This window comes from Xenopus laevis, chromosome 7L, assembly GCF_017654675.1.
Source record: "Xenopus laevis strain J_2021 chromosome 7L, Xenopus_laevis_v10.1, whole genome shotgun sequence".
Taxonomy (NCBI): Eukaryota; Metazoa; Chordata; class Amphibia; order Anura; family Pipidae; genus Xenopus; species Xenopus laevis.
Genome location: NC_054383.1, coordinates 79,275,350 through 79,300,509, shown reverse-complemented (window position 1 = coordinate 79,300,509; position 25,160 = coordinate 79,275,350). Strand labels below are relative to the sequence as shown.

General features: G+C 39.4%; 2 protein-coding genes and 2 non-coding genes across 4 annotated transcripts in view; 1 reads left to right on the top strand and 3 right to left on the bottom strand.

Moving 5' to 3' along the window:
* Positions 1-48: 48 nt before the first annotated feature.
* rpl27a.L (ribosomal protein L27a L homeolog) lies at positions 49-5,620 on the bottom strand. Its single transcript, NM_001086720.2, has 5 exons — positions 5,595-5,620; positions 4,145-4,208; positions 2,622-2,697; positions 1,241-1,415; positions 49-214 (listed from the first exon to the last, which is right to left on the bottom strand). The coding sequence occupies exons 1-5, from the start codon at positions 5,595-5,597 to the stop codon at positions 86-88; spliced, it is 447 nt and encodes a 148-aa protein (NP_001080189.1). The 5' UTR covers positions 5,598-5,620; the 3' UTR covers positions 49-85.
* LOC121395864 lies at positions 2,853-2,984 on the bottom strand. Its single transcript, XR_005962743.1, has one exon. It is a non-coding gene; the product is annotated as a small nucleolar RNA SNORA3/SNORA45 family (small nucleolar RNA).
* LOC121395865 lies at positions 4,545-4,676 on the bottom strand. The gene has a single exon (XR_005962744.1). It is a non-coding gene; the product is annotated as a small nucleolar RNA SNORA3/SNORA45 family (small nucleolar RNA).
* Positions 5,621-11,392: 5,772 nt separating the features above from the next.
* xl64phr (6-4 photolyase) overlaps positions 11,393-25,160 on the top strand; it is a 20,446-nt gene continuing 6,678 nt past the window's right edge. Inside the window, 8 exon segments of the mRNA NM_001087952.2 lie at positions 11,393-11,479; positions 12,931-13,162; positions 13,706-13,900; positions 16,929-17,047; positions 18,067-18,221; positions 18,948-19,088; positions 20,520-20,687; positions 24,586-24,726. Coding sequence (NP_001081421.1) covers positions 12,948-13,162; positions 13,706-13,900; positions 16,929-17,047; positions 18,067-18,221; positions 18,948-19,088; positions 20,520-20,687; positions 24,586-24,726 — 1,134 coding nt within the window. The 5' untranslated portion in view covers positions 11,393-11,479; positions 12,931-12,947.

Genomic DNA, 25,160 nt, shown 5'->3' with positions numbered 1-25,160 from the left:
TTAAATAAACAACCAAATTGTATTAAAGGAAGATGCAGACAACAATAGTTGTAAAGAACAAAAGGTTTAATTTTTGTTGGGAGGTTTATGCAACTAGCACACAAGCACCACCAACACTCTTAATTTTCTCCTCTGCTTTCCTGCTGAAGAATTTTGCTTTCACAATCACTGGCTGCTTAGGGAGCTTGCCTTTTCCCAATACCTTGTAATAACCCTGAAAGAAAAAAAAACTTATTAGATTTGATCAGGTCAAACAAAGCAACCATAAAGAAATTCAAATAAAGCCTGAATTCACAGTAGATCAAGACAATGATAGTGGGAGAAGTAGCATCCATCAGACCACACAGTAAAGCTAGGGTAACGTAAGCCAATGTCAAATGTGTCATTCATGTAGGCAGAGAAAAATCTGCCCAAGGTGTTCCAGCAACATTTGTCAGTGACACCACAAGAGAAATTAGCCTTGCATAAAACTTGTGGGGGAATTAGCTTCCTTAGATTAAAGTGCTATATCCAGAAGAGCATGAGAAAGTGGTTTTATTTCATACTGTGTGCTGATGATGCTGGTTACATGTCATTCATTATCCTCTCAAATTAGGACAGGAAGCAGAGAAACAGTTTCCGCTACTTATGATGCACAGTGATGGACACATTTGAAGGAATCCCCACTTAATATGTTAACTACTGCTAAAATGAAAACACTATTAAAGCTGTATCTCATTGAAATAAGTTATTATTCACTATGAACTTCTAAGCAATCTGTCTCTTCATTCAACAATATGACAGCTTTGTGTGATAACATTTTTTTAAGTTACTCATTTTCATGAGACAAAGCTATTAAAAATGTTTAATTTAGCGATAGTTCCTGTAACTTTTAGTAAACTGACCAGCCTATTCTTAGAAGCTTTAATTGGTCTTAAATTTTTCATTTCTGTATTATTTGCTTTAAAAAAAAAAAGTATTTTTTTCTACTTATCTTTCCATTCAGCCCCCCTAATATTCAAAGTCCAGTCTCACTGAAGTTACTGCCTTGTTGCTAGGGTAAATTAGACCATAGAATCTACATAAAGATTTTAGAAAAAGCTACATAATTCAAATATCATGACATTATACTAAGATGAGTAGTCATGAATACAATCAGAATGAAAAAAGCTGCTATACAGTGCAGTCCCTTGTGCGCTCTACGAACATTTGGCCTATCAGAGAGCATAATGGGTTGGCCCATGTATAAAATATTTCTTACAGCATGAACAGCATCGATGATTGGTGCTGGGCCTTCAAGGTTCTTTGCATGGTTCAGCCTTGTCTGCTCACTGACAAGTGTCCACAGTTTATCCAAGTTGATAGTAGGACAGAAAGACTGATTTTTTTTCAGATGGTAATGTCTCATACCAACTTTTCCAAAATATCCAGGGTGGCTGTAAAAGTAAAACAGTTCATTTTATTGGTGTACACAAAATCTTTACAAAGCTTAGTACACTAACTCTGTTTTGGAAGCTGGATCCTTTGGCTATCTATATATAGGATGAGAGAACGTGCTATTAAAATTGCTGAACGGTTTCAGTAAAATAGTATTGGTAGCGATTAGCATGCAAGCTGCATTTTCCACCATGTCCAGCACCCTAATCTACAGCAGATGGCAAAAAAAACCTTTGCAGCAAGCTGAGATACCACAGATATTTACTCATTGCTTCTTCTAGCTTGATCTATTTAACAGCTCAAGTTACTAGCCAATTGTTAGGTTTGGTTAACATTTATGTGCCTAGTAAACAGTGTGGAAAGGTCACTAGCAGCAGCCAATGCAGTTTTTGGCAATACTGGTACGGAGCCATACAATGGTTTTAAGGAATTGTTCAGTGTAAAAATAAACACTGGGTAAATAGATAGGCTGTGCAAAATAAAAAAAATCAATATAGTTAGCCAAAAATATAATGTATAATGGCTGAGTGACTACAAGTCTAACATAACAGCCAGAAAACTACTTCATGCTTTGCAGCTCTCTTGGTTTCCACTGATTGGTTACCAGGCAGTAACCAGTGACTTGAGGAAGGGGGGGCAAAGAGATAATGATAGGATTAAATATGATTAATAATCAGCCATTCATCGCACCCAAACATCAAGTGACTGACACTCTTTCAAAAGCATTTTCTGTAGCACAAATGGCCACACTGCCAGGCCTCACTCACTTCAGATGCAGCAGAAGTTGGGTGGCTGCCAGCAATCGCCTATGTAAGAGGGAAAAAAGCACACGCACACTACATCTGAAGCAAGTAGTTCCTGGAATTTCAGGACAGATTATTTTACCCATGCCAGTATCCCTTTTAATGCAAGTTCTTTGCAGAGCATACATCCACTGCCTGGGTAGTTATAACAGTAAGTACATACTATAGTACTTGCTTATATAAATAAAATTATAAGTTAAATATATTAATAGTGCATTTTAGTATAGAAGGGCTTTTCTGCAGAAGAGAATAACCACAAGGTTGACTGACCGCACATTTAGTTTGATTGAAAAGCCAAAAATTGTAGTCCAATGATTTACAGCATCTTTACAGCAGGCTACTCCATGGCTATTTGCACAGTAACACCAGTGAACTACTACACACAAATTAGTGAACACTTACTATTTATCAAAGTTGATTCTGTGGTGATGCATACCACCAGCATTACCACGACCACCAGGGTGCTTCCTGTGTTTGCCTGAAAATAAAAACACTCCCATTACACATCTAAACGTAATATGTTGCTGATCCATGTCGGAGAAATATGTAATAAATTGCAAGAGCAGAACAAGTATTTTAGGCAGGGTCTGTACCAATTTATATATAACCACTTTTTTTATAAGGAATGAAAATACATGTCACTGAACCGGTGACTGATTGAGCTACATAAAGAAGCAACCAGTGAATAAAGATCAGTAATTTCTCTCCGAGAACTCTAGCACACCAAAACAATTAGGAATGTTAGGATGTGACTCTAGTCTCAGGAATGGGTAAGATAGCAACAGAAGTGTGAATTCCAGACAGTTCCAGTCTAAACACATGCCAACTAGAGGCCCTGGGAAAGGACAACTCCCCCCCCAGAGGTGCTTGATTTAAATTGGCACACAAATGTGGTATAAGTATGGAAACCAGTTATCTATAATTCCTCCGAATTACAGGAAGGTTATCTCCAACTATTTACGTTTCCTCAAATAAAACAATGTCTACATGATCGCTGGTGGGGAAGCTTTTGAAGGAGATCACCTGCAGAAGTGGATATTTATCACAGACGACTAAACCTCATGTGCAATTGCTCTTAAGGGAGGCCAGTCGAAGCGGGAGTGATGTGATTCTACTCACTGTGTGCCTAGCATAAGTTAAGCAAAATAGACATAACTCCATCTATGTCTGATCTTTGGATAATGCGTCTTTTAACATGTTCACGCATCCTTAAAGGGGTAGTTCACCTTAAGGTTAACTTTTAGTATGTTGTAGAATGGACAATGATAAGCAACTTTTCAATTGGTCTTAAGTATTTATTTTTTATAGTTTATACATTATTCACCTTCTTCCTCTGACTCTTTCCAGCTTTCAAATGGGGGTCACTGCAAACAAATGCTACATTAAGGGTACAAATGTATTGTTATTGCAACTTTTTATTACTCATCTTTCTGTTCAGGTCCTCTCCTATTCATATTCTAGTGTGTCAAATCAATGCATGGTAGCTAGGATAATTTCGATCCTGGCAACTAGACTGCAGAAACTGCAAACTGGAGAGCTGCTGAATAAAAATCTATAACTCAAAAACCACAAATAACAAAAACCAATTGCAAAATGTCTACAAATATCACTTTACATCATACTAAAAGTTAGTTTTAAGGTGAACAACCCCTTTAAGATTATATGTAATCTCCAGTGAAAGAAATCACCAGGTGTGACTCTGAAGAACTCTCAATTAGTTGGAGGTTGCAGGATGTAAAAGGCATTAGTCTGTAAAATTTGGAGAGTACAGAAGCATAAGCCACATTTAGTAACTATGGTAAAAGCTGCCGTATTTTCTCTGCCATAGTTAATATAAAATGTATACTGTATTGTTTCAGGCTTTCTACTGTAGCTGTAGAAAATCCAGAACAATGATGTAGTAGACATCTTCAGTATTTACTTACCAATTCGGCCATGGCCGTGACTGACGTGCCCACGTAGCTTCCTGGTCTTTCTCAGTTTGGATGGCTATTAAAAATATAAAAAAAATTAGATCCAGATACTTAAGTATGATTAATTACATAAACATTTACAATCAAAGAGTAAATTTACCAGAGTAAAGGCAATTCATTAAAAGCAGGAGAGTTTTAGAAAGTGTATGGAGAACGGATGGGCCATCTCACTGGGTTTAAGACAACTGCTAGGGGTTAACAGTGATCCTACACCAGCAGAGATTATAATAGGCAATTATCTACTTCATGCAGCTTCAACACAAATGAAAACAATTCATTGCACTTCGCACTGATGTTAATGGGAAGCAACCAGATGCCAATATAAAACCCGTGTGCCATTTCGCTTCATCAAACTTGTCACTGAACAGGTGGCTGGTTGAGCAACAATGACATCCAACCAGTGAATAAAGACCAGTAGTTTATCTCCGAGTACTCTAGCACACCAAGGCAATTAGAAATGCAAAGATGTGACTCTAGTCTCGATATTTTGAAGCCTTATGCACTTTTATGTAGTCGCTTTACTGCTGACTGTGTCACAAGCTACTCAACTGCACTGGGGATACTTACTGGTGGAATGCTACACCAATGACTTAGTCTCTAGATGCAGCCACTCATTTAGCTGCCTCCGATTGAATCATCGGACTTCCCCATCTCCCGACCTGCCACTAACCATAAATAAAGTAGTAAAAGAACAGATCAGCTTATGTTCTGCCCCTGACAGCAATCGTACAAAAGTTATGTCTGACCAAATTAGTGACAGTCTCCGTCTGAAAATTGTACAATCGGCAATACACGCAGAGATATTATTGGCAGCCGACAGTAATCTTTTAACCTGTCCTTTCGACCAAACAACTGATCTCCGTGGGACGAAAAATGTCGGGACTCTCCACACAAGGTCCGAAAATCGTACGAATCCTCAATTCGTACGACCGGATCATTGCGTCTATGGCCATCTTAACAGCACATGACGTTGACAAAAACACTGTATATGTTAGAAAATAACCCAGAGGACTTTTATAAAATGTTATATTAAAGTACATAAACAATGATCTAAAGCCTCCATACTTGGGAAGAACAAGCTCAAATATATTGCTGTATTAGCTGAAGAACTAGAACAATAATATAAATTTACAGTGCTTGTTTTCAAAACAATGCCATTTTCTACAAAACAGATTTCATATTAAAGTACCGCATTATATCCGCTTATCAGACTCATAGGCCGCACTGGCTCATCGAGATAAAGTAATCTACCTCTAGTTAAGCACGTGCTCTCCGCTAACAGCTAAAATCTGTGCCTAGGAGAGCACCTGCCCCATGTCACAGCGCTGTGTATCGGGAGGGAGCCTCCTTTAGAGGACAAATTAATAGCGCGTTTTCACACACCACATGCCATACAACCTACCATGTCGGCGGTGGCAGAGAAAAGAGAGAGATCTCGGGTAATCTCGCGAGGTTAGAAGCGGGAAGGGGGAACTCATTTCCGGTACCAAATGCCGGGCTGGATCGCGACGATACTGTGACGTCATATTTGCCTCTCCTGGTCTTTGCTAGATTCGTTGTGAGAATTCCTTGGCTAAAGTGATAATTCGATGTAACCCGTTTATCCAATTTGTTTTTTGCCATCACAGATCGTTACTGTTAAAACACATACTATAACTTATAATATAACTTATAATAGCACATGATATAAGATTAAACTGGTTTAATAGTTTCAGTCTTAATGTAGGTATTTTTTGTAGGTATCACTTCTACAATACCTCCCAACTGTCCCGTTTTTAGAGGGACAGTCCCTCTTTTGACAGCTCAGCCTGCAGTCCCTAATTTGTACTGGAAAGTCCCTATTTTCTCTGCACTGAACAATCAAAAAAAGAAACAACGTTTCTCACTTAATTGGCTTTTAGCAGAGAGCCCAGAACAGGTGCAAATAAGATACTTTGTAACAATTTTGAGACTAAAAAACAGTTTAGATCAGGAGAAATATTTTCCAACTTTCATAACCTGCCAAATTTTGCAAAATGAACATGGTAATTAGGGGGTGTGGTCAAAAAAAATGCTGTTCTATGTGCGAAAAAATTTCAAAATTCCAAAATGTTGGGAGGTATGCTACTTTTGTATTTGTTTTTTTATTTGTTATTTTTGCTACTGGCGAACACGGTACCACCGTTTTTGTTTTAGTCTTTATGTGGTAATTTTAATTATCTTTAAAAAAGCTCAGCTATTAAAGAACTAAACCCTAAAAATGAATATGGCTAAAAATGCCATATTGTATATACTGAACTTATTGCACCAGCCTAAAGTTTCAGCTTGTCAATAGCAGCAATGATCCAGGACTTCAAACTTGTCACAGGGGGTCAGCATCTTGGAAAGTGTCTGCGACACTCACATTGGGCTCTAAGCAGCTGTTGAGAAACTGAGATTAGTCGTCACAAATTATCAAGAAGAAAATGAGATTGGTCTGCAATATAAATCATACCTCCTAACATTTTGGAAATAAAAAAGGGACAAAAAAATGTCTGCGTGTATCACGGCAAAATGTTTTTGACCACGCACTATTAATTTTCTATAATTTGGCAGGTTATGAAAATTTGAACATATTTCTGTGGTTTTATTCAAATACAGTTTTGTTAATGAAGGTGAATTATCCTTTAAGCATTGAGTCTAAGTTCTCCCAAGAGATCTGTTTATCTAAATGACTACAATTACTTATTTGCTTATCTCAAAATTGTTACAAAAGTATTTTAGCTGCATCTGGTGGCTGTTCTTGGCTCTCAAAAGCCAATTAAGTTAGAAACTTTGTATCTTCTTCTGGCTGTTCAGTACATTTCAGTACAAATTTGGGACTGCAGGTTGAGCTATCAAAAGCAGAACTGTCCCGCTGAAAACGGGACAGTTGGGAGGTATGTATAAGCGGATGCTACAGGGCTGATTATTAAATTCTGATGGTAGTTTCACTGGTTTCTGTGCTGCCATGTAGTAATTATCTGTTTTAAATACTAATCAGCCTTATATTATGACATTTCTATTCTATGTGTACTGTATATTGTGAGTGGGTTCCTAAGCTCAGTAAGTGACAGCAGCACAGAGCATGTGCATTGAATCAGCAGAAAAGAAGATGGGGAGCTACTGGGGCATCTTTGGAGACACAGATCTTCACTGCTAAAGGGCGGTGGTTGTCTTGGAATGGTACAGAAGCCCAGAACATAATGTACAAAATTTCTAGCCTACTTTCTAGCCTACTTCTTTAGTTAAGCTTTAGTTCTGCTTTAAAGAAAATCACACTCGGTGAAGCAAAATTTAGAAAAGGAGTGGGGACACTTTCGACAGTGACCATTATCCTTCTTACTTTATTGTCAGGCAGGTTTGAGGAGGCGTAGCCTCCCCAAGCCTTATTGAAAATCCACCATACATTTTATCTTCCACATAGCTTTAGGTGCCAAGAGAAAACATCCTAAATATGAATGCAGAGGTCCACTAAACAGTTTTATGCCATTTGTGCATAGGATTACCAAAGTATCTGGCAATTCCCAAAATTGGCAGTTTTGATAAAATACCTTAATATCACCTCAAAGTTTCCACTTTCTAGCACCTTATCTCCCAAATACATAGTACTAAGAAAAAACACCCTAAATATGAATGCCAGGGGTCCACTGAACAGTTTGATGCCCATTGTAAATAGGATTACCTAAGTGTCTGGCATTCAGAGAAGTTAGTGTATATAAATTGGCCTAGAGATGACATCAGCTACTGAAAAATCAACACATTTACTGGATACTGGATTTTGTGGGTTACAACACATAAAAATACGTTGACCCCCCAAAACTATATAGTTTCTGAAACTATACATTCTGCCGAAACAAAAATGGGTAAATACATCTTTCTACTGCAAACTACCAAACTGAGTCTTAAAAAATTGATTCTTGTATATTCACGCATATACTAGATTTGCCCTACCCCTATGACCATTAGCCACCCCTTTGCCCAGATTTAACAAACAGAAAAGCATCTTTAGTATATACAAAGATTTCAACCTGTATCTGAAGCAGGAAGATAATATGGTAACATCTTGGACGCGCCTGTCACGCCCTGACCTCGCCTCTGTTCCCTGTCTGCACCACTACCTTTCTGCACATCACAGAGCCGGGTCACGCTGGGCAGGCGCCCTATGCAAGCTGGCCAATCGCGGCAGCGGCTTAGCGTGCGCATTCGCCAATTGGCGCTCACGTGCAGAACCTCAAAAAAGGTAGGAAAAGCACAGAAAGTCAGGCAGAGAAGGGAACTGGACTAGGGGTAGGTGACAGAGGAGGTACGTACCTGGCGCCTCCCCCCCAGCTTTGCGCCCTAGGCACGTGCCTACTCTGCCTACCCCTAGTTCCGACTCTATGAATTTGAAACAGCTTAGTTAGATTTCTGGGGAACATAACAGACAGCTAGGTTCACCACCTGACTGGTATTTTACCAGCCTAGCCAGTAAAAATTATGCTTGTGCTAATGTTATTAAAAGGACAGAAAGATTAAAATATAGGAAGGCCAGTATTTTTTTCCAGAAAAGGTGGAAGCCCTACTGACAGTGGGAGACAGCCCTGTTACTATGGGATACTGGGAGAGTAAGGCAGTGCCACTTGAAGTTGTTGCACATAAGATCCAACATATACATTCCCGGTAGCAGGCCTGGTCTGAGAATTGAAATAGGCCCTGGCATTTCAGGTACACAGAGGCCCACTCAATCCACACAGAGGCCCAAACAGCCACCACTGACTTTCTATGGGACCTTACAGCAGCCCCTCTGGCATTTGCCAGAAGCCACAGATTGTCAGTCCGGGCCTGCCTGGGAGCTAGGGTTGCCACCTCACTACTTTATTACTAGCTACATATTGAATCTACATCCTGCATGTATAATTAGCAATTGATTTAGATGCATGCTGCATGGCTGCACACAAATCAGTTGTCTGATCACCCCCTTGGATGTTGTTCTCAGTGACCTCAAAAGCAGGTGCTTATTTTTTAATTCCTGGCTCAGAAGCAAGTATTGGTTGCATAAAATCCAGATGTACTGTCAAACAGAGCCTCCTTTAGGCTGCCAGTCCATATAGTGACAAGCAAACAGCCAATCACTGCACTTATTTTGCACCACCAATAACATTTTTAATGCTTGCTTGCTCTCCAATGGTTTTCCATCCATCTGGATATTACTGGAGTAAAGCTGTAAGACTGTTTCAGAAAAGCAGTCAAGCTATCAGACCATTTATTTTAATACACACAGTCATACTATTAGATTATCCTTTTCCTGTGCATTCCACCACTAGTGCCATCAAGTTGACCCCCAAGTAAGCCAGTCCACTTAGTTCAGTGCAATTTCACTGTTGAAATTTACCACAGCACTGCGCCAAAAAATAAGCCAAATTCCACATATTTCACAATTTCTGGTACCCATAGCAACAGCAAAACACATTTCTCGTGCATTCCACCACTAGTGCCATGAAGTTGACCCCACTTGAGTCAGTCCACTTAGTTTGGTGCAATTTCACTGTTGAAATTTACTGTAACACTGCACAAAATATTGCAAATTGCATATATTTCTCCTCTTTATGTGCTAACTTCTGTCACCTATAGCAACAGCAAAACACATTCCTGTGCATGCCACCACTAGTGCTATGAAGTTGACCACCACCTGAGTTAGTCCACTTAGTTTGGTGCAACTTCACTGTCGAAATTTACTGTAACACCGCCAAATATTGCAAGTCACACTAATTTCTCCTACTCGTGTGCCAAATTATGTTACCCATAGCAACAGCAAAACACCCCCATCTGAGTCAGTCCATTTAATTTGGTGCAATTTAACTGTCGAAATTTACCGTAACACCGCACCAAATATTGAAAATTGCACATATTTTCTATTACCCATAGCAACTATGCATTCGACTACTACTGTTATTAACCCCCAAAAAATCTATATTGATTTAAGCTTTTTCAAGTTACTAGTCCTGTATTTGCAGAAAACATTGTATTTTATTGGTTATAAGAACTTTTACAGAAGTAATATTTCCAGTACTATGCTTTCAGCTCTGCACTTCTGTTTGGCTGAGTGTTTGCAATTCTGTCTATGTAATCCTTATGTAATTCTTGTATGTAGCTAACTCTAGGGTTACAAAGTCTTTGTTTAGCCAAAATCCTAGTTCATTAATAGGATGCATTATGTGGAATGCTTGGGACCTGCTATTTTCCTATTTGGGGGTACAGTATATTTATCAAAAAAGGAAGTAAAAGATCACCACAGTCCTCTAGGGTGAAATTCCACCACTCTCCATTAATTTCTATGGGATTTTTAAAAGAGTATTTATAAATGGGTGTGAAAGTGAAAATTCATCCTTTGATAAATACTCCTTTTAAAATCCCATAGAAATGAAAGGAGAGTGGCAGAATTTCACTCTAGAGGACTGTGGCGAACTCTAACTTCACTCTTTGATAATTATACCCCTTAGTAGCTTTTATTTAAAGGGGTTTTTCAACTTTAAATTAACTTTTAAAATTAGTGTGATGTAGAGAGGGAGATTCTGAGACAATTTGCAATTGCTTTTCATTTTTTTATAATTCTGGGATTTTTGAGTTATTTCGATTTTTATTCAGCAGCTCTCTGAATAGGAGAGGGACTGAATAGAAAGATGAGTAATAAAAAGTAGCAATAACAATACATTTGTAGCTTTACCGAGTATTTGTTTTTTAGATGGGGTCAGTGACCCATATTTGAAAGCTGGAGTCAGAAGAACAAATAGGTAAAAAACCACAACTATGAAAGTTGCTTAGAACTGGCCATTCAATAACTAAAGGTTGACTTAAAGTTGAAACACCCCTTTAATGTGGCTCTCCATACGATCCCATTTTACAATATGAAACATGTTAAAAGATTATGTTAAAGGGAGAGCTTAATAAATATAAACAACAATTAATACACACGCAGCGGAGTTCTATTGGAATCCCCGAGTTCTCTGTACACACTGTGACATTGTATTTACTTCCGGCAATGCACCCCTACAACGTGACGCTAAATGATATTATCCAATGCAATTTGCCCAACCCAAATAATACATCGGCCCAAAATTAGCTGCGGGCAAGGCGTGGCTAGCATCTTCGCTTTTGATTGGCCGTGACTGTATAATAGGCGCGTTTGTGTTTTATAATCTCAGAAAGGCAGCGTGGAAGCGTCTGCACTACTCTTTATGTAAGAAGTCGATTTGCAGCAGCCTCTTGTCGAGTGCATTGAATGGTACAGTCCTTCTGTAATTTCCTCAGGTGAGCTTGTTAGGGCTAAACTAACTGTGACCGGAGAAGTACAGGCCGCTGAGCCGCTCTATCCCTCAGAATGAGAATCATCACTGTAGGGGCAGGGGAATGTCTTTTTTTTTTAAGGTAAAAGGTTCCTAAATATTTAATGATATATCATGGGGGTGTTTGCCTAACAATGGTACTTGTTTGTAGGGGGATATTTAGGTTGCAGTTCCAAAACAGAGCTGGGTGACATAGTTTATATTATTCCTGGTACACAGTTGCACCACTGCCATCCCATAGCTTTTGTGCCCCTCTTTACAGCAGTGTAACTAGATATTGCACCAAAATGTGTAGAGGTTGACTTGCTTTAACAATATTAATTGCAATTATATGAATAAGGACCTCACGGGACTCCCTGCAGCCGCAGGGTCTGCTTCCTCTAAAGACCCCTGCCTCTTTAAATAAAATGCAGAAATAGTCAACATGATTGTCTAACTTTTAGTTCTCCGGTGTTGCCTCTTCATCCTATTGAAAGGATGTTTTTGCTTATTGTTATTGCCCAATAAAATGTAATTCTGTTGTAATTCTATTTTAATTTTTTTTTAAGTGGTTTTTTTTTTTTTTTTTTTTAGTTATTTAACTGAAAGGGATTTTGTTCAGTCCTTTCTGCACTGCTAGTACTGCACCTTTAAACAGTTACGCCTATTAACAACCTGCTGGAATTACTGCCACTTTGAGGGTCTTGAAAGCATCAGGGTTTCCCAGTGATAGAAGGCACACAATATACATACTGGTGCTTAACAAAACTATATAGTGCAGGGGTGTCAAAACTTTTGGCTTCCCTGGACCACATTGGAAGAAGAAATATGTTCTGGGGCCACACTCGAAATACACACAAACACGAATGCTAACTTTTGATTTATTTTATTGTTAAAGAAAAGAGGGTATCATAAACCTATGATAGGTTTGTTCACTTGGTACCTGCTTTTCCTGCTCTAGGAAGTCACACACCGCACACGCCATGTAAAATTTAAAGCACGCAATTGGCGACCGCATACATATGCTCTCTGTGCGTGACATTGCAATATGAGGTTTCCTGGATTGGCGGAAGTTCAAGCTGGGCCACATTCATATCCATCCTGGGCCGCAGTTTGGACACCCCTAATATAGTGAATTCACATAAAATAGCTTTACTGAATGTGCTGTCAGAAACTGCTTTTAGTAGCAATTAAATTTACAAGGAACTTTCAAACCAGCAAAAAACTGTAATTCTTGTATATTAGCAATATACACTTTGATAGTAATACAGTAATAGGTCAATAACACCTTATTTGTATGTGTGCACATTCATGACATCTTTGCAAGTCAGTGTTTGGCTTCAGATAATTTTTTACTTGTTTCCTTATAAATATGTGCATTCGGTCACTCATACTAAAATATTTTCTAATGGTGCTTTTTTATCATAACAAAAAAAGAGACTCCAGCAGAAACAATGAGGCACAATTCCATCCACTGGTTCAGGAAGGGACTTCGTCTCCATGATAACCCTGCCCTGCTAGCCGCAATGAAGGACTGTGCAGAACTTCATCCGATCTTTATCTTGGACCCATGGTTCCCCAAGAACATGCAAGTTAGTGTAAACCGCTGGAGATTCCTCATTGATGCTTTAAAAGATCTAGATGAAAACCTAAAGAAAATAAATTCAAGGTATTTATTGGTTTGTTGAGTGGTCTTTAGAGCTGGGTTATGGCAGACAGGGAGGTTAGTCTCCTGCTTAAATCTACTACTACTGCAGACGTCATCTCTCCCGAAAAATGCTTTCCCACCAACAATAAAGTAAATTGCCAGTGGGAAAACATATGCAGTGCTTCATTTTCTGCAGTCTCCCCAAGTTGCCTTGCTGAACCCCCTTTGTGCAGTGACAAGGAGCAGATTTCAGCACCAAAGTGTATACTAGCACATTGCATGCAGTACAGAAATCTTGGAGAAAAAGTGGTGGAGTGGGGGCTAGCAACTTATCAACCCCCAGTGAAGTATTGCTCCAGTGGTTTTGATATTGGCCCATAAGTGCCAAAATTAATCATATCTTCATCCTCTAACTATTTCTGCCAGTTTCACAGAATCTATTTTTTTTTTTCACATAAATTAGCAACTCAGTTGCACTGATGCAAGTGTATGCTGCATCATGCAATAACATAAGATTGTACTGACTAATTGAACTATTATCACATCATTATCACATTTCTCTAGGCTATTTGTGGTACGAGGAAAGCCTGCAGAAGTGTTTCCATTGCTCTTCAAGAAGTGGAAAGTGACTCGACTGACCTTTGAGGTGGACATTGAACCCTACTCAAGGCAAAGGGATGCTGAGGTGGAAAAGCTGGCTGCTGAGCATGATGTGCAGGTCATTCAGAAAGTGTCCAACACATTGTATGATATTGACAGGTACTTGTAGTATGGATATTTAAAACCTAGTGTAATAAAAAAGTATGTACAGTACTTTAGCAAACATTGGCAAGGTGTAGGAGATTTTGACAATTGCCTGAGCACTTGATAATCACCTATGATTAAATGTGCAATGGAGAATTTCATGTAATTCCAATTCAGATTAATAGAGGGGTGATTCTTAGCAGGTTTGTGAAAGGAAGTGGGTAAATTATAAGATGCTAGCAGGGTAAGGAAGAAATGCAACAGAACATTAAATCAGTAGTGTAAACTGATTTTTTGGGGGGGGGGTTAATAGCACAAGGAGTGATTTTGTGTGTTTTCCTGGATGAAAAGATGATCAGAATCTCTACTATACATTCCTACAGTATTCACCTGCACCCGTGGGTCAGGGCATTATTGCACTTAAAGGAATTGTTCCGTGTAAAAATAAAAACTGTAAATAGGCTGTGCAAAATAAAAAAATGTTTCTAATATAGTTAGTTAGACGAAAATGTAATGTATAAAGACTGGAGTGACTGAATGTCTAACATAACAGCCAGAACACTACTTCCTGCTTTTCAGCTCTCTTGGTTTACACTGACTGGTTACCAGGCAGTAACCAATCAGAGCCTTGGGGGGGGGGCACATGGGTCATATCTGTTGCTTTTGAATCTGAGCTGCATGCTGAGAATCAATTGCAAACTCACTGAACAGTTATGTACCATGTGGCCCCCCCCCCCTTCAAGTCGCTGACTGACTCAGAGTTATAGAGCTGAAAAGCAGGAAGTAGTGTTCTGGCTATTATGTCAGACATTCAGTCACTCCAGCCTTTATACATTACATTTTTGGCTAACTAACTATATTAGAAACATTTTTTTATTTTGCACAGCCTATCTATTTACCCAGTTTTTATTTTTACACTGAACTGTTTCTTTAAAGGGGTGGTACACCTTCAAACTACACTATTTTCTGTGTCACCATTTTTCTAATATTGAAGTGTAAAGTGTCATTTTTCACCTTCTGAAGCAGTCCGGGGGGGGGGGGGGGGTAGTCGAACCTGTAAACTGTTCTAAATTGATACATTTAGTTGATATATTTCTTTGTCCCTGGCAGCTGTTAGAATTGATACAATAGTTGCGAATACTCCAGAGATGCTGCTGAGAAATGTATCAACTAAATGTTGCAAAATTGTAACAGTTTAGAGTCTGCACCTGAATTACTGAGCTGCCAGACTGAAACACCAGAGACGCGAACATTCAACTTTAAACTTAGATTTTGGAAAAAACAGTAAAAAATAAGTAATGGAAAGTATTTGAAAAAAGTCTTTATTTCTGGGAAACAATCTAAACAACTGAATTGAAAAAAGTATTTGGAAGATGAACAACCCCTTTAAAGGACCAGTAACATCAAAATTTTTTTTAAAAAAATTCGTTAGAATACAACGAAAAAAAACACCAAGACAAATTAAAATTTCAAAATTGCAAAGCCTTTATTAAGAAATAACTTACCGAAACTCCACTTCCTGTCCTCTTCAGAAACTGTGATATGGCGACCATCCATAGTGTGGTGCTGGATTTGTCCTCCCTGGCTAGCTCCCATAGTATACTGACAGCAGGAAGACTGTGCTGGAAAGCGGACGGCTGGATGAAAAGCTGAAGTGCCCGGTGTGTTCCCGGAACATCCTTGTGCAGAGCAGCGCGCCTCTGGGGAGATCTTGCGGGGACTCAGCCTCCTACTAACCCGGCCCTGCAGCAGCAGCAGGCGATTCTTAGCGAGAGTGCCCCAGGCGGGTGGCAGGGCACACAGACATTGCTTGCATCGCGATTGTCTCTTCATCCCCTCTGGGCGCATATACTGTATCAGCGCAGGAGAGTTACATCGCTCAGATACAAGAAGCGGCTGGTGCCGGTGTCTGTGTGAGGCGCAAGAGTGAGCGCACACCGACAGCCGCACACTTTTTTTCACAGGCAGCAGCAGCACTCGGCCATTCTCATGCACGGATTGTAATCTGCATCGCGCTGCTGCTCGGAAGCCTCCTTAGTCCCGCTCTGGAGAGAGGCAGCTGGGATTGTACCGATTCCCCCTTTTGGTTCCACTCAAATCCCTCATCACCGGGGCTCCCCTCCTCCTCCTCAGGTTTATCAGCATGCTTAGTGAGAGTGCCACAGGCGGGGGGCCCAGGGTGCTTCACATGCAGGCGGCAGTTGTGGCAGTGACCGGGAGCTGAAGCCGGAGCGATGGAAGCGAAAGGAGAGGACAGGGGAGTGCTGCTGCTGCCTGTGAAAAAAGTGTGCGGCTGTCGGTGTGCGCTCACTCTTGCACCTCACACAGACACCGGCACCAGCCGCACACGCTTCTTGTATCTGAGCGATGTAACTCTCCTGTGCTGATACAGTAGATGCGCCCAGAGGGGATGAAGAGACAATTGGCGATGTCTGTGTGCCCTGCCACCCGCCTGGGGCACTCTCGCTAAGAATCGCCTGCTGCTGCTGCAGGGCCGGGTTAGTAGGAGGCTGAGTCCCCGCAAGATCTCCCCAGAGGCGCGCTGCTCTGCACAAGGATGTTCTGGGAACACACCGGGCACTTCAGCTTTTCATCCAGCCGTCTGCTTTCCAGCACAGTCTTCCTGCTGTCAGTATACTATGGGAGCTAGCCAGGGAGGACAAATCCAGCACCGCACTATGGATGGTCGCCATATCACCGTTTCTGAAGAGGACAGGAAGTGGAGTTTCGGTAAGTTATTTCTTAATAAAGGCTTTGCAATTTTGAAATTTTAATTTGTCTTGGTGTTTTTTTTCGTTGTATTCTAACGAATTTTTTAAATTTTTTTTGATGTTACTGGTCCTTTAAACACGGGATAATTCATGATACAACATCTAATTACTGCTCAAATGTAAAATAATGAATGGCTTTATACTAGATGCAGCTCTGTAGAATGCATTTTTGTTTCATGTCATGTCTCAAAACTGCTGCAGAATAGTTGCATGTTAAATTTTTTTTGTTTTCAATGGCAAGCAGTGTGTAATGTGCATTTTCTGTAATACAGGATAATTGCTGAAAACAATGGGAAACCTCCTTTAACCTATGTCCGTTTCCAGACTGTATTAGCTCCGTTGGGTCCCCCAAAGCGCCCGATAAAGGCGCCAACTTTGGAGAACATGAAAGGTACCTCTTCTTGCCTAGAGAAACCCACTGTAAGCTGCCTACTTATGGGAGGCGTATGTATAAATAAAATCGACCAGCTGATATTGTGCCTTGAGTAAAATGACTTAACTCTTCTGGTACCTCCCATTCAGATTTATTAAACAATAGCTTCAGAAATAGCTGCTGTTCATTTAGAGAAGTCCATCTTTAAGTTAGTTTGTTATAGGTAAGCCTATTTTTTGTGTTTTTTCTTCTTTTTTTTTTTTTTTTTTTTATCTGTCTATAACTGATTGTTGGTAGTCACTGACAATGGAAAACTAAAGAATTCATTTATATCAATCTTCTTATTTTTAGTGCTTATCTTTCAACTCATGCCCACTTTGTTTTTCTCAGTACTGCTATGGTAATTAAGTCAAAGTTAAATTAAAATTTTTAATTAATAAAGACCAATTGCAAACTGTCTTATGACACCACTGTCATGCTAAAAATTTTACACGGATAAAGCTGATTCCAAAGATTGAAAGCAAGCCATGATAATGTGCCTCTGCCCACAAGGACCATTAGGCTAACAGAGTCATTCCCTGTGTAAAGTAATGGACTCTGGGACTTGAAATGCCTGCTTTTCAGCTCTCTTGGTTTCCACTGACTGGTTACCAGGCAGTAACCAATCAGAGCCTTGGGGGGGGGGGGGGTGGCACATGGGTCATATCTGTTGCTTTTGAATCTGAGCTGCATGCTGAGGATTAATTACAAACTCACTGAACAGTTATGTCCCATGTGGCCCCCTTCAAGTCGCTGACTGACTGAAAAACAGGAAGTAGTGTTCTGGCTATTATGTCAGACATCCAGTCACTCCAGCCTTTATACATTACATTTTTGGCTAACTATATTAGAAACATGTTTTTATTTTGCACAGCCTATCTATTTACACAGTTTTTATTTTCACACTGAACTGTTCCTTTAAAGGGGTGGTTCACCTTCAAACAACTAGTTGTTTTCAGATAGATCACAAGTTTTGATAAACCTTGCTGTCTTCCCAGATTGCCATACACCATGGAAATCCTCATACGATGAAAAATATGGTGTACCCACATTAGAGGAGCTGGGCCAGGATCCTATGAAACTTGGACCTCATTTGTATCCAGGAGGAGAGAGTGAGGCTTTGAGTAGGCTGGATCTCCACATGAAGAGAACAGTCAGTAAAGTGAAACTTAACTTTTTCATTTGGAATCTGCCACATATGATTTGATAGATACAGGCTAGGTGTAGAATCTTGCTGGCTCCCTTTAAATAAATTCTGTAAAGCTTCTTAGGCTCTAGCATACCTTTTTAGCATAAAGGGCATACATGGGGCCCCCTCTGTTTTCTGTCCCCCACATGTAAAGGCGGGGCATTGTAGCATATATTTACACATAATACAAAATCCACACTTGAAAATGCCATTTTTGGGGGGAACTAAAATGTTACCTAACGTAAACCCTAACTTGATTGGCTATGGGTACAACAGCATTAAAGGAGAACGAAAGCTTACCCGACAGTTTGCTGGAATGTAAGACCTCCTCATAGTGTAGTGAAAAGAATTGCTGTAAAGGAATTCCGCTACCCACGACTCCGTACTGCAGACCCTTTTGCGCATGCCCTAAAGTCCCTTCTACAGAAGAATTTAAACCATTTCTTGTCCTTTAACCAATGTATCCTATATGGTACATGATTTCCTATATGTGAATAATATAACCCACAGTTAAGTGAGTATATGTAGGTTGGGAGGTTTTTCCTCTCCTGCAGATCAGCCACCTTGAGCTATCATTTCTGAGTCAGCTTACGAGTCATTAACATAAATACTGAGACTGTCCAAAAAGGAAACTTCTATTTTTATTTTAACTGAATGCATATGTATATGTAACAAAATCACTTTTTTCAGAGCTGGGTGTGCAACTTCAAGAAGCCAGAGACAGAACCCAACTCTCTGACCCCCAGCACTACTGTTTTGAGCCCATATGTGAAATTTGGCTGCCTCTCTGCTCGGACCTTTTGGTGGAAAATAGCAGACATCTACCAGGGGGTAATGATTCATTTTATATCAATTTGTAAGGGAGAATAGGAACAATTTGTGCTTAATTAGGGAACATGTTAACTCTAAATAACAAGCTTGTTTAGATATTATAAGTGCATTATCCTTTATATAGTACCATCACATTCTGCAGACCTTTACAGACAAACCAGTCCCTGCACCAGTTGGGCTTTAAATGTCTCTTATTGCACATTGTGTAGATCTCTGTTGTGTAAAGGGGGACACAGGCAACGTATGGGGGGTTAAGCTCCATTCTCCAGGAGGCAGGACGCTTGATGTAAATTCAAAAGTCGATGTGCCAGCCCACTGCGGCTTTACCCCCACATCTTACAACAGTTTTTCAAGTGTCCTGTTCCTAAAAGGCTGGAGTTTTAACAGGTCTCTAGTGAGACTTATGTAGACATGCCGCTCAGTTATTAGCACAGATACCCAGGGAGAAACCAGGGTCAGAACTGCCTGACCCCCCCCCCCCTTCGGTTAGCCCCCTATTTGGGACCACTCACTTGGATTATATCTTTCAAATCAGTCACTGCACCAGTTGGGCTTAAAATGTCTTTCTTATTGCCCATTGTGTATTTGCTGAATACAGAATAACTAGCAGTAAATAAACCCCCATGTCTATTGTGCTGAAGGAAAGGTATAATCAGTTGCCGGTGAAACTGCAACGGACAATATTACTTCCGTAGGAGCACCATGTCACCATTTTCTTATGCTTCTGTAATCTTCGCTGTGGTCTGACCTAGGCTGGGATTAAGAGAAGATCCAGAAAGACAAAGGTGACGATGCGGCACTCCTAGCCTAGTATTCCTGGCCGGTGTAGTTTTCCCCAAGCATTGGAACTCTGGTCTGGGGTCTCATGTAAGTGGTTATAATCACTGGGGGGGGGGGTAGTCTGATCTTTTGTCACATGTATAAAGCTTTCTATTCCTAGTTACACATACTTTTATACCATGGCCCTTGAGACCCCTAGAAACATTCTTTAAAAATAATTGGGTGTGTATTTTCCTTTCGGTTGCATGAATGCCGTAATTTACACCACTTCAGAACTTGCATAACCCATTGAAGTCAGTGGGAAAACTTAAGGCACCAATAAAAGCTTGTCAAAGTAAAATGATGAAAGCAATGACATATTTTCTTATGAAACATTTCTCAAGCAGCAGCTGCTTATAACTCCAGACTTTGTGGTCAATACACCTTTAACTAGGCAATGCACTGCATTAATATTGCAATGAGTAGTTTATTTGAAATTTTAATTAAAAATACATGTTAATAAAAAGAACCAACTTATTCTGCAGTGCTATACAATGGTTTTAGGAAGGCCTTAGTCAGGAGCTGAATCTTTGGCACTGTTAAATATCCAATAATATTTCTGCAATTAAGCATACTAAACCTTTTTATGGTTGTATTTCTATTTTCTTTTAGAAGAAGCATTCTGACCCTCCAGTGTCTCTCCATGGGCAGTTGCTGTGGCGCGAGTTCTATTACACTACTGGTGCAGGGATTCCAAACTTCAATAAGATGGAGGGAAACCCAGTTTGTGTTCAGGTTGACTGGGACAACAACAAAGAACACCTTGAGGCCTGGAGCGAGGTGTGTATTCCCATTAAATTCCCTCTAAAACAAGTAGCTGCCTGTGGCAGGAATGTTTAATCAAATGCCTTTCAAGTTATGCTGCTGCGCATAACCTGAACAGGGAGAATTCGAATATTGGCAGAGGCTGATGAAACAAAGCATAAACCACATACATTTCCCCATATACAATTATATTTTGCCGGTATATCCTTTTAGATGACCACTGTCTTCAGAACCCTTGTTTGTGGGGCATTTTAGGAAAGGGTAGGATATTAACTTTGATGCCATGCTGAAGCTGTTATAAAGTATGGGGCTTGACATTCCCTACATTTAGGGGTTCATTTATTAAACCTCACATTTTTCTGTTTTTAAAGGGGAAAATGGAAATTTTAAGGGGGGGAGTAAATCGAACGATGCAAATTGACACACACAAATTTGTTGTGACTTTTTTTTTTTTAAAGAATTGATAGAGTTAAATTAGTGGATGGGAGTTAAATCAACTTTGTTTTAAAAAAAAAAAAAAAAAAAAACTTACATTTTAGTAAATAACCCCCTAAGTTTTTGTCTTTTAGCATTGCTATAACTACTGAGCTGTGTTGTGTTCACTTCACAATGTTACACACAGGGCTGTTGAGTTAGTACATAAATGCTTTGACTCTTGAAGGAACAGTTACACCAAAAACAATGTGTATCAAAACAATAAAAACAATGTACTGTTGCTCTGCACTGGTAAAACTGGTGTGTTTGCTTCAGAAAGACTACTATGGTTTATATAAACAAGCTGCTGTGTAGCCATAGAGGCAGCAATCCAAGCTGGAAATAATTAGAAAAGGCACAGGTTACATAGTACATAGTTAGTTACATAGTTAAATTGGGTTGAAAAAAGACAAAGTCCATCAAGTTCAACCCCTCCAAATGAAAACCCAGCATCCATACACACACCCCTCCCTACTTTTAATTAAATTCTATATACCCATACCTATACTAACTATAGAGCTTAGTACATAGCAGATAACGGTAAAACACCACTGAGAGTGGTTATGTTCTATGTAACCTGTGCCTTTTTTCCAGCTTGAATGGCTGCCCCCAAGGCCAAACAGCAGCTTGTATATATAAACTATACAGGTACGGGATCCGTTATCTGGAAACCCAGAAATAGAATTACGGAAAGGCTGTCTCCCATAGACTCCATTTTATCCAAATAACAGAATTTTTAAAAATGACTTCCTTTTTCTTTGTAATGCTAAAACAATACCTTGTACTTGATCCAAACAAAGATATATAATTAATCCTTATTGGAAGCAAAACCATCTTATTGGGTTTATTAAATGTTCACATGATTTTCTAGTATACTTCAGGTATGAAGATCCAAATTAAGGAAAGAAGCCTTATCCAGAAAACCCCAGGTCACAAGCATACTGGATAACAGGTCCCATACCTGTAGTAGTCTTTTTGAAGCAAACGCGCACGTTTTACCAGTGCATGCTGAAAGCATATTATGTTAATTACTTTAAAACGCTTCGTTTTTTGGTGTTCCTGTTCTTTTAATATACTAATGTATTTTCCATGTTAACTGAAAGAAGTAAAGTACACAACATACAAGGCATTTTATCATTGCCAAAGCTTAAAAATATAAACCACACCCATTGTTAATTCTAAAAGAAAATTAAAGTTAAACGACATAAAGAAAAAACAACTTATATTAATTGAACCTGGCATATAGCTGTCTATTAGCTGCTAAATACAATCCAAAATGAGCTAAAGTATTGTTCTTAGAAACAGAATTGCTTCTGCTATATCCGCCTTCATAGAAGCTCTTAAATCTGATTTGATTATTTTCAGTGCTTTTATTTAAAGTTATTAGGAGTCGGAGTTGGTACATTTTTGGCAACTCTGACTCCACAGCTCTGGTTACACACTTGTGAAAACTGTTTTCTTCTGCAAAACTCACCCCACCTTAAACTCAGAAAACCCAGACTATGATTTTTGAATTTCTCATGTGATTATAAAGTAAGATGGAATGTATTCCTTTAATATGAAGGAACACTATATCATTTTCGAAAAAAAAAAAAGGTAATGATCCTTCAGTGCCCATTAATAATCAAAAAATATAAATATCTGGTGCGATTTGTCCATTTTTGTACAAGTTAACTGCATGAACGGCAACATATTTTTTTAAAGGGGATTCATCTGTGCTGACAGTTGTCCATTTTTGTACAAGTTAACTGCATGAACGGCAACATATTTTTTTAAAGGGGATTCATCTGTGCTGACAGTAAGTAAATTACCCTGCCCATCCATTAGAATGTCTTGTGTTCTCCACTGGTTCTTTTGAAGAGAAAATTAAAAATATGCAGATGCTTCTCTTTGAAGTGTGATCCAGATGTAACAAACACCACTGGGGTGGGCAACCACTGTCACATTCTGTCAGAGACTCCACTGCTTTGGTTATCAGAGTTGTGAAAGTTCTTAGAAAAGATACAGCCAAACAGCTCTGCATTGTACCTTAGGATATGGGGGTCCAAAAAAGAGCAGCTGTGGTAGGGGAGGGTGTAGGTATGTGTTTACATCTATTTTAAATACTGAGTTGTAACCAGTTACCTTTTATAATAAAAAAAAAAAAACTGCATAGATTGGTCACATCCTAGTAAAACAGAGTAGTAGGTCCTGCCCCCTGGGGAATAGAGAATAACTGTTGCCTTACTTTTATAGCTTTATAAATGTTCTCCTTGTGTAAAGGTTAATTATCACAAATATTATTAAAGAAGTGATTCACCTACACTGCAAAACATAAAAAAATGCATGCTTAAGAATTCACACTGGAAACTGGGCAGCAAACTGGAAAATGAGGTTCAATGTTGATAAATGCAAGGTTATGCACAATTTTGGACTCCAGTCCTTAAGAGGGATATAAATGAGCTGGAGAGAGTGCAGAGATGTGCAACTAAACTGGTTAGAGGGATGGAAGACTTAAATTATGAGGTTGGTCAAGGTTGGGGTTGTTTTCTCTGGAAAAAAGGCGCTTGCGAGGGGACATGATTACACTTTACAAGTACATTAGAGGACATTATAGACAAATAGCAGGGGACCTTTTTACCCATAAAGAGGATCACCGTACCAGAGGCCACCCCTTCAGACTAGAAGAAAAGAACTTTCATTTGAAGCAATGTAGGTGGTTCTTCACAGTCAGGACAGTGAGGTTGTGGAATGCACTGCCAGGTGCTGTTGTGATGGCTGATTCAGTTAATGCCTTTAAGAATGGCTTGGATGATTTTTTGGACAGACATAATATCCAAGGCTATTGTGATACTAAACTCTATAGTTAGTATAGATATGGGTATATAGAATTTATGTGAAAGTAGGGAGGGGTGTGTGTATGGATGCTGGGTTTTCATAAGGAGGGGTTGAACCTGATGGACTATGTGTTTTTTCATGCCAAAATCTTCTATATAGTAGGGTCTCTTAGTAGTACAATGGTTACTCACCACATCAAGGAAGTGGCCCAGGTGCACCGCCCTGGGCCCTCAGCACAAGGGGCGGATAAGCCGATATCTCGAATAGAAGCAGGCACTCAAGGGCAAAAACTTTGCCCTTGAGTGCCTGCTTCTATTCGAGAGATGTGTTTTTTCAACCCGATTTAACTATGTAACACCGATATCCGCTTTGATTAATGTGCAAATTTGTTGAACACTGTTTACTGTTAATTTTTTTTTTTTTTTTAATAAATGGGGGGGGGGGGACTGCAGGGAATACTTTGTAAGTCGCTAGTTCAATATGTTTTCTGTTATTAAAATGTAAATTGGTCACTGTGATCCAATTTAATAATGTCTCAACCCATAGGTTAGAAACCCCAGCCATAAGAACAATATATTATGCAGTTTATCTGACCCTGCTTTTGTTTAACATTTCTTCTCAGGGTAGAACAGGTTACCCATTCATAGATGCAATTATGACACAGCTAAGAACAGAAGGATGGATCCACCACTTAGCTCGACATGCTGTCGCTTGTTTCCTCACCCGAGGGGACCTCTGGATATCATGGGAAGAAGGACAAAAGGTCTGATGGAAAATTAAAACAAAATCAAAACAAAAGTATTCTAATCACTTTCTATCCCTTTAACAAAAAAAAATCATATCTCAAAAACTTCTCTTCGGGTAGAATCCAGTTTTGAACAGTGATGGGTAGCTTACATTAGATTTATTTTTTGATAGAGCTACTCGATTAATAATTTCAAATGGAGCATATTTTCTTCTGTTATTTTTTTTTTTTTGCTCATTCCTACAATAATGGTTGATTTGTATCTGGTAAAGACTTCCAATGAGACCGATCTTAAGACAGATTTGATTTTTTGATCCAGTCTGCAGCTGTCCAGTCTTCTTAAATTCTTGTTGGTGGGTGATGGAAGTAAGGGTACTTCAGCAAATCATAAACCTAAGAAAGCAGATGTACTAAATCAATCATAAGTGCTTTATCAGAGCAGTGCATCTTGT

Bases quoted from the DNA above. Each gene is read 5' to 3' on its own strand.
- rpl27a.L (NM_001086720.2), bottom strand. The intron at 2,698-4,144 runs GTAAGTAAATAC...TTTTATTTTCAG, and splicing joins TCACGGCCATGGCCGAATTG to GCAAACACAGGAAGCACCCT. The intron at 1,416-2,621 runs GTAAGTGTTCAC...TTACTTTTACAG, and splicing joins AGAATCAACTTTGATAAATA to CCACCCTGGATATTTTGGAA.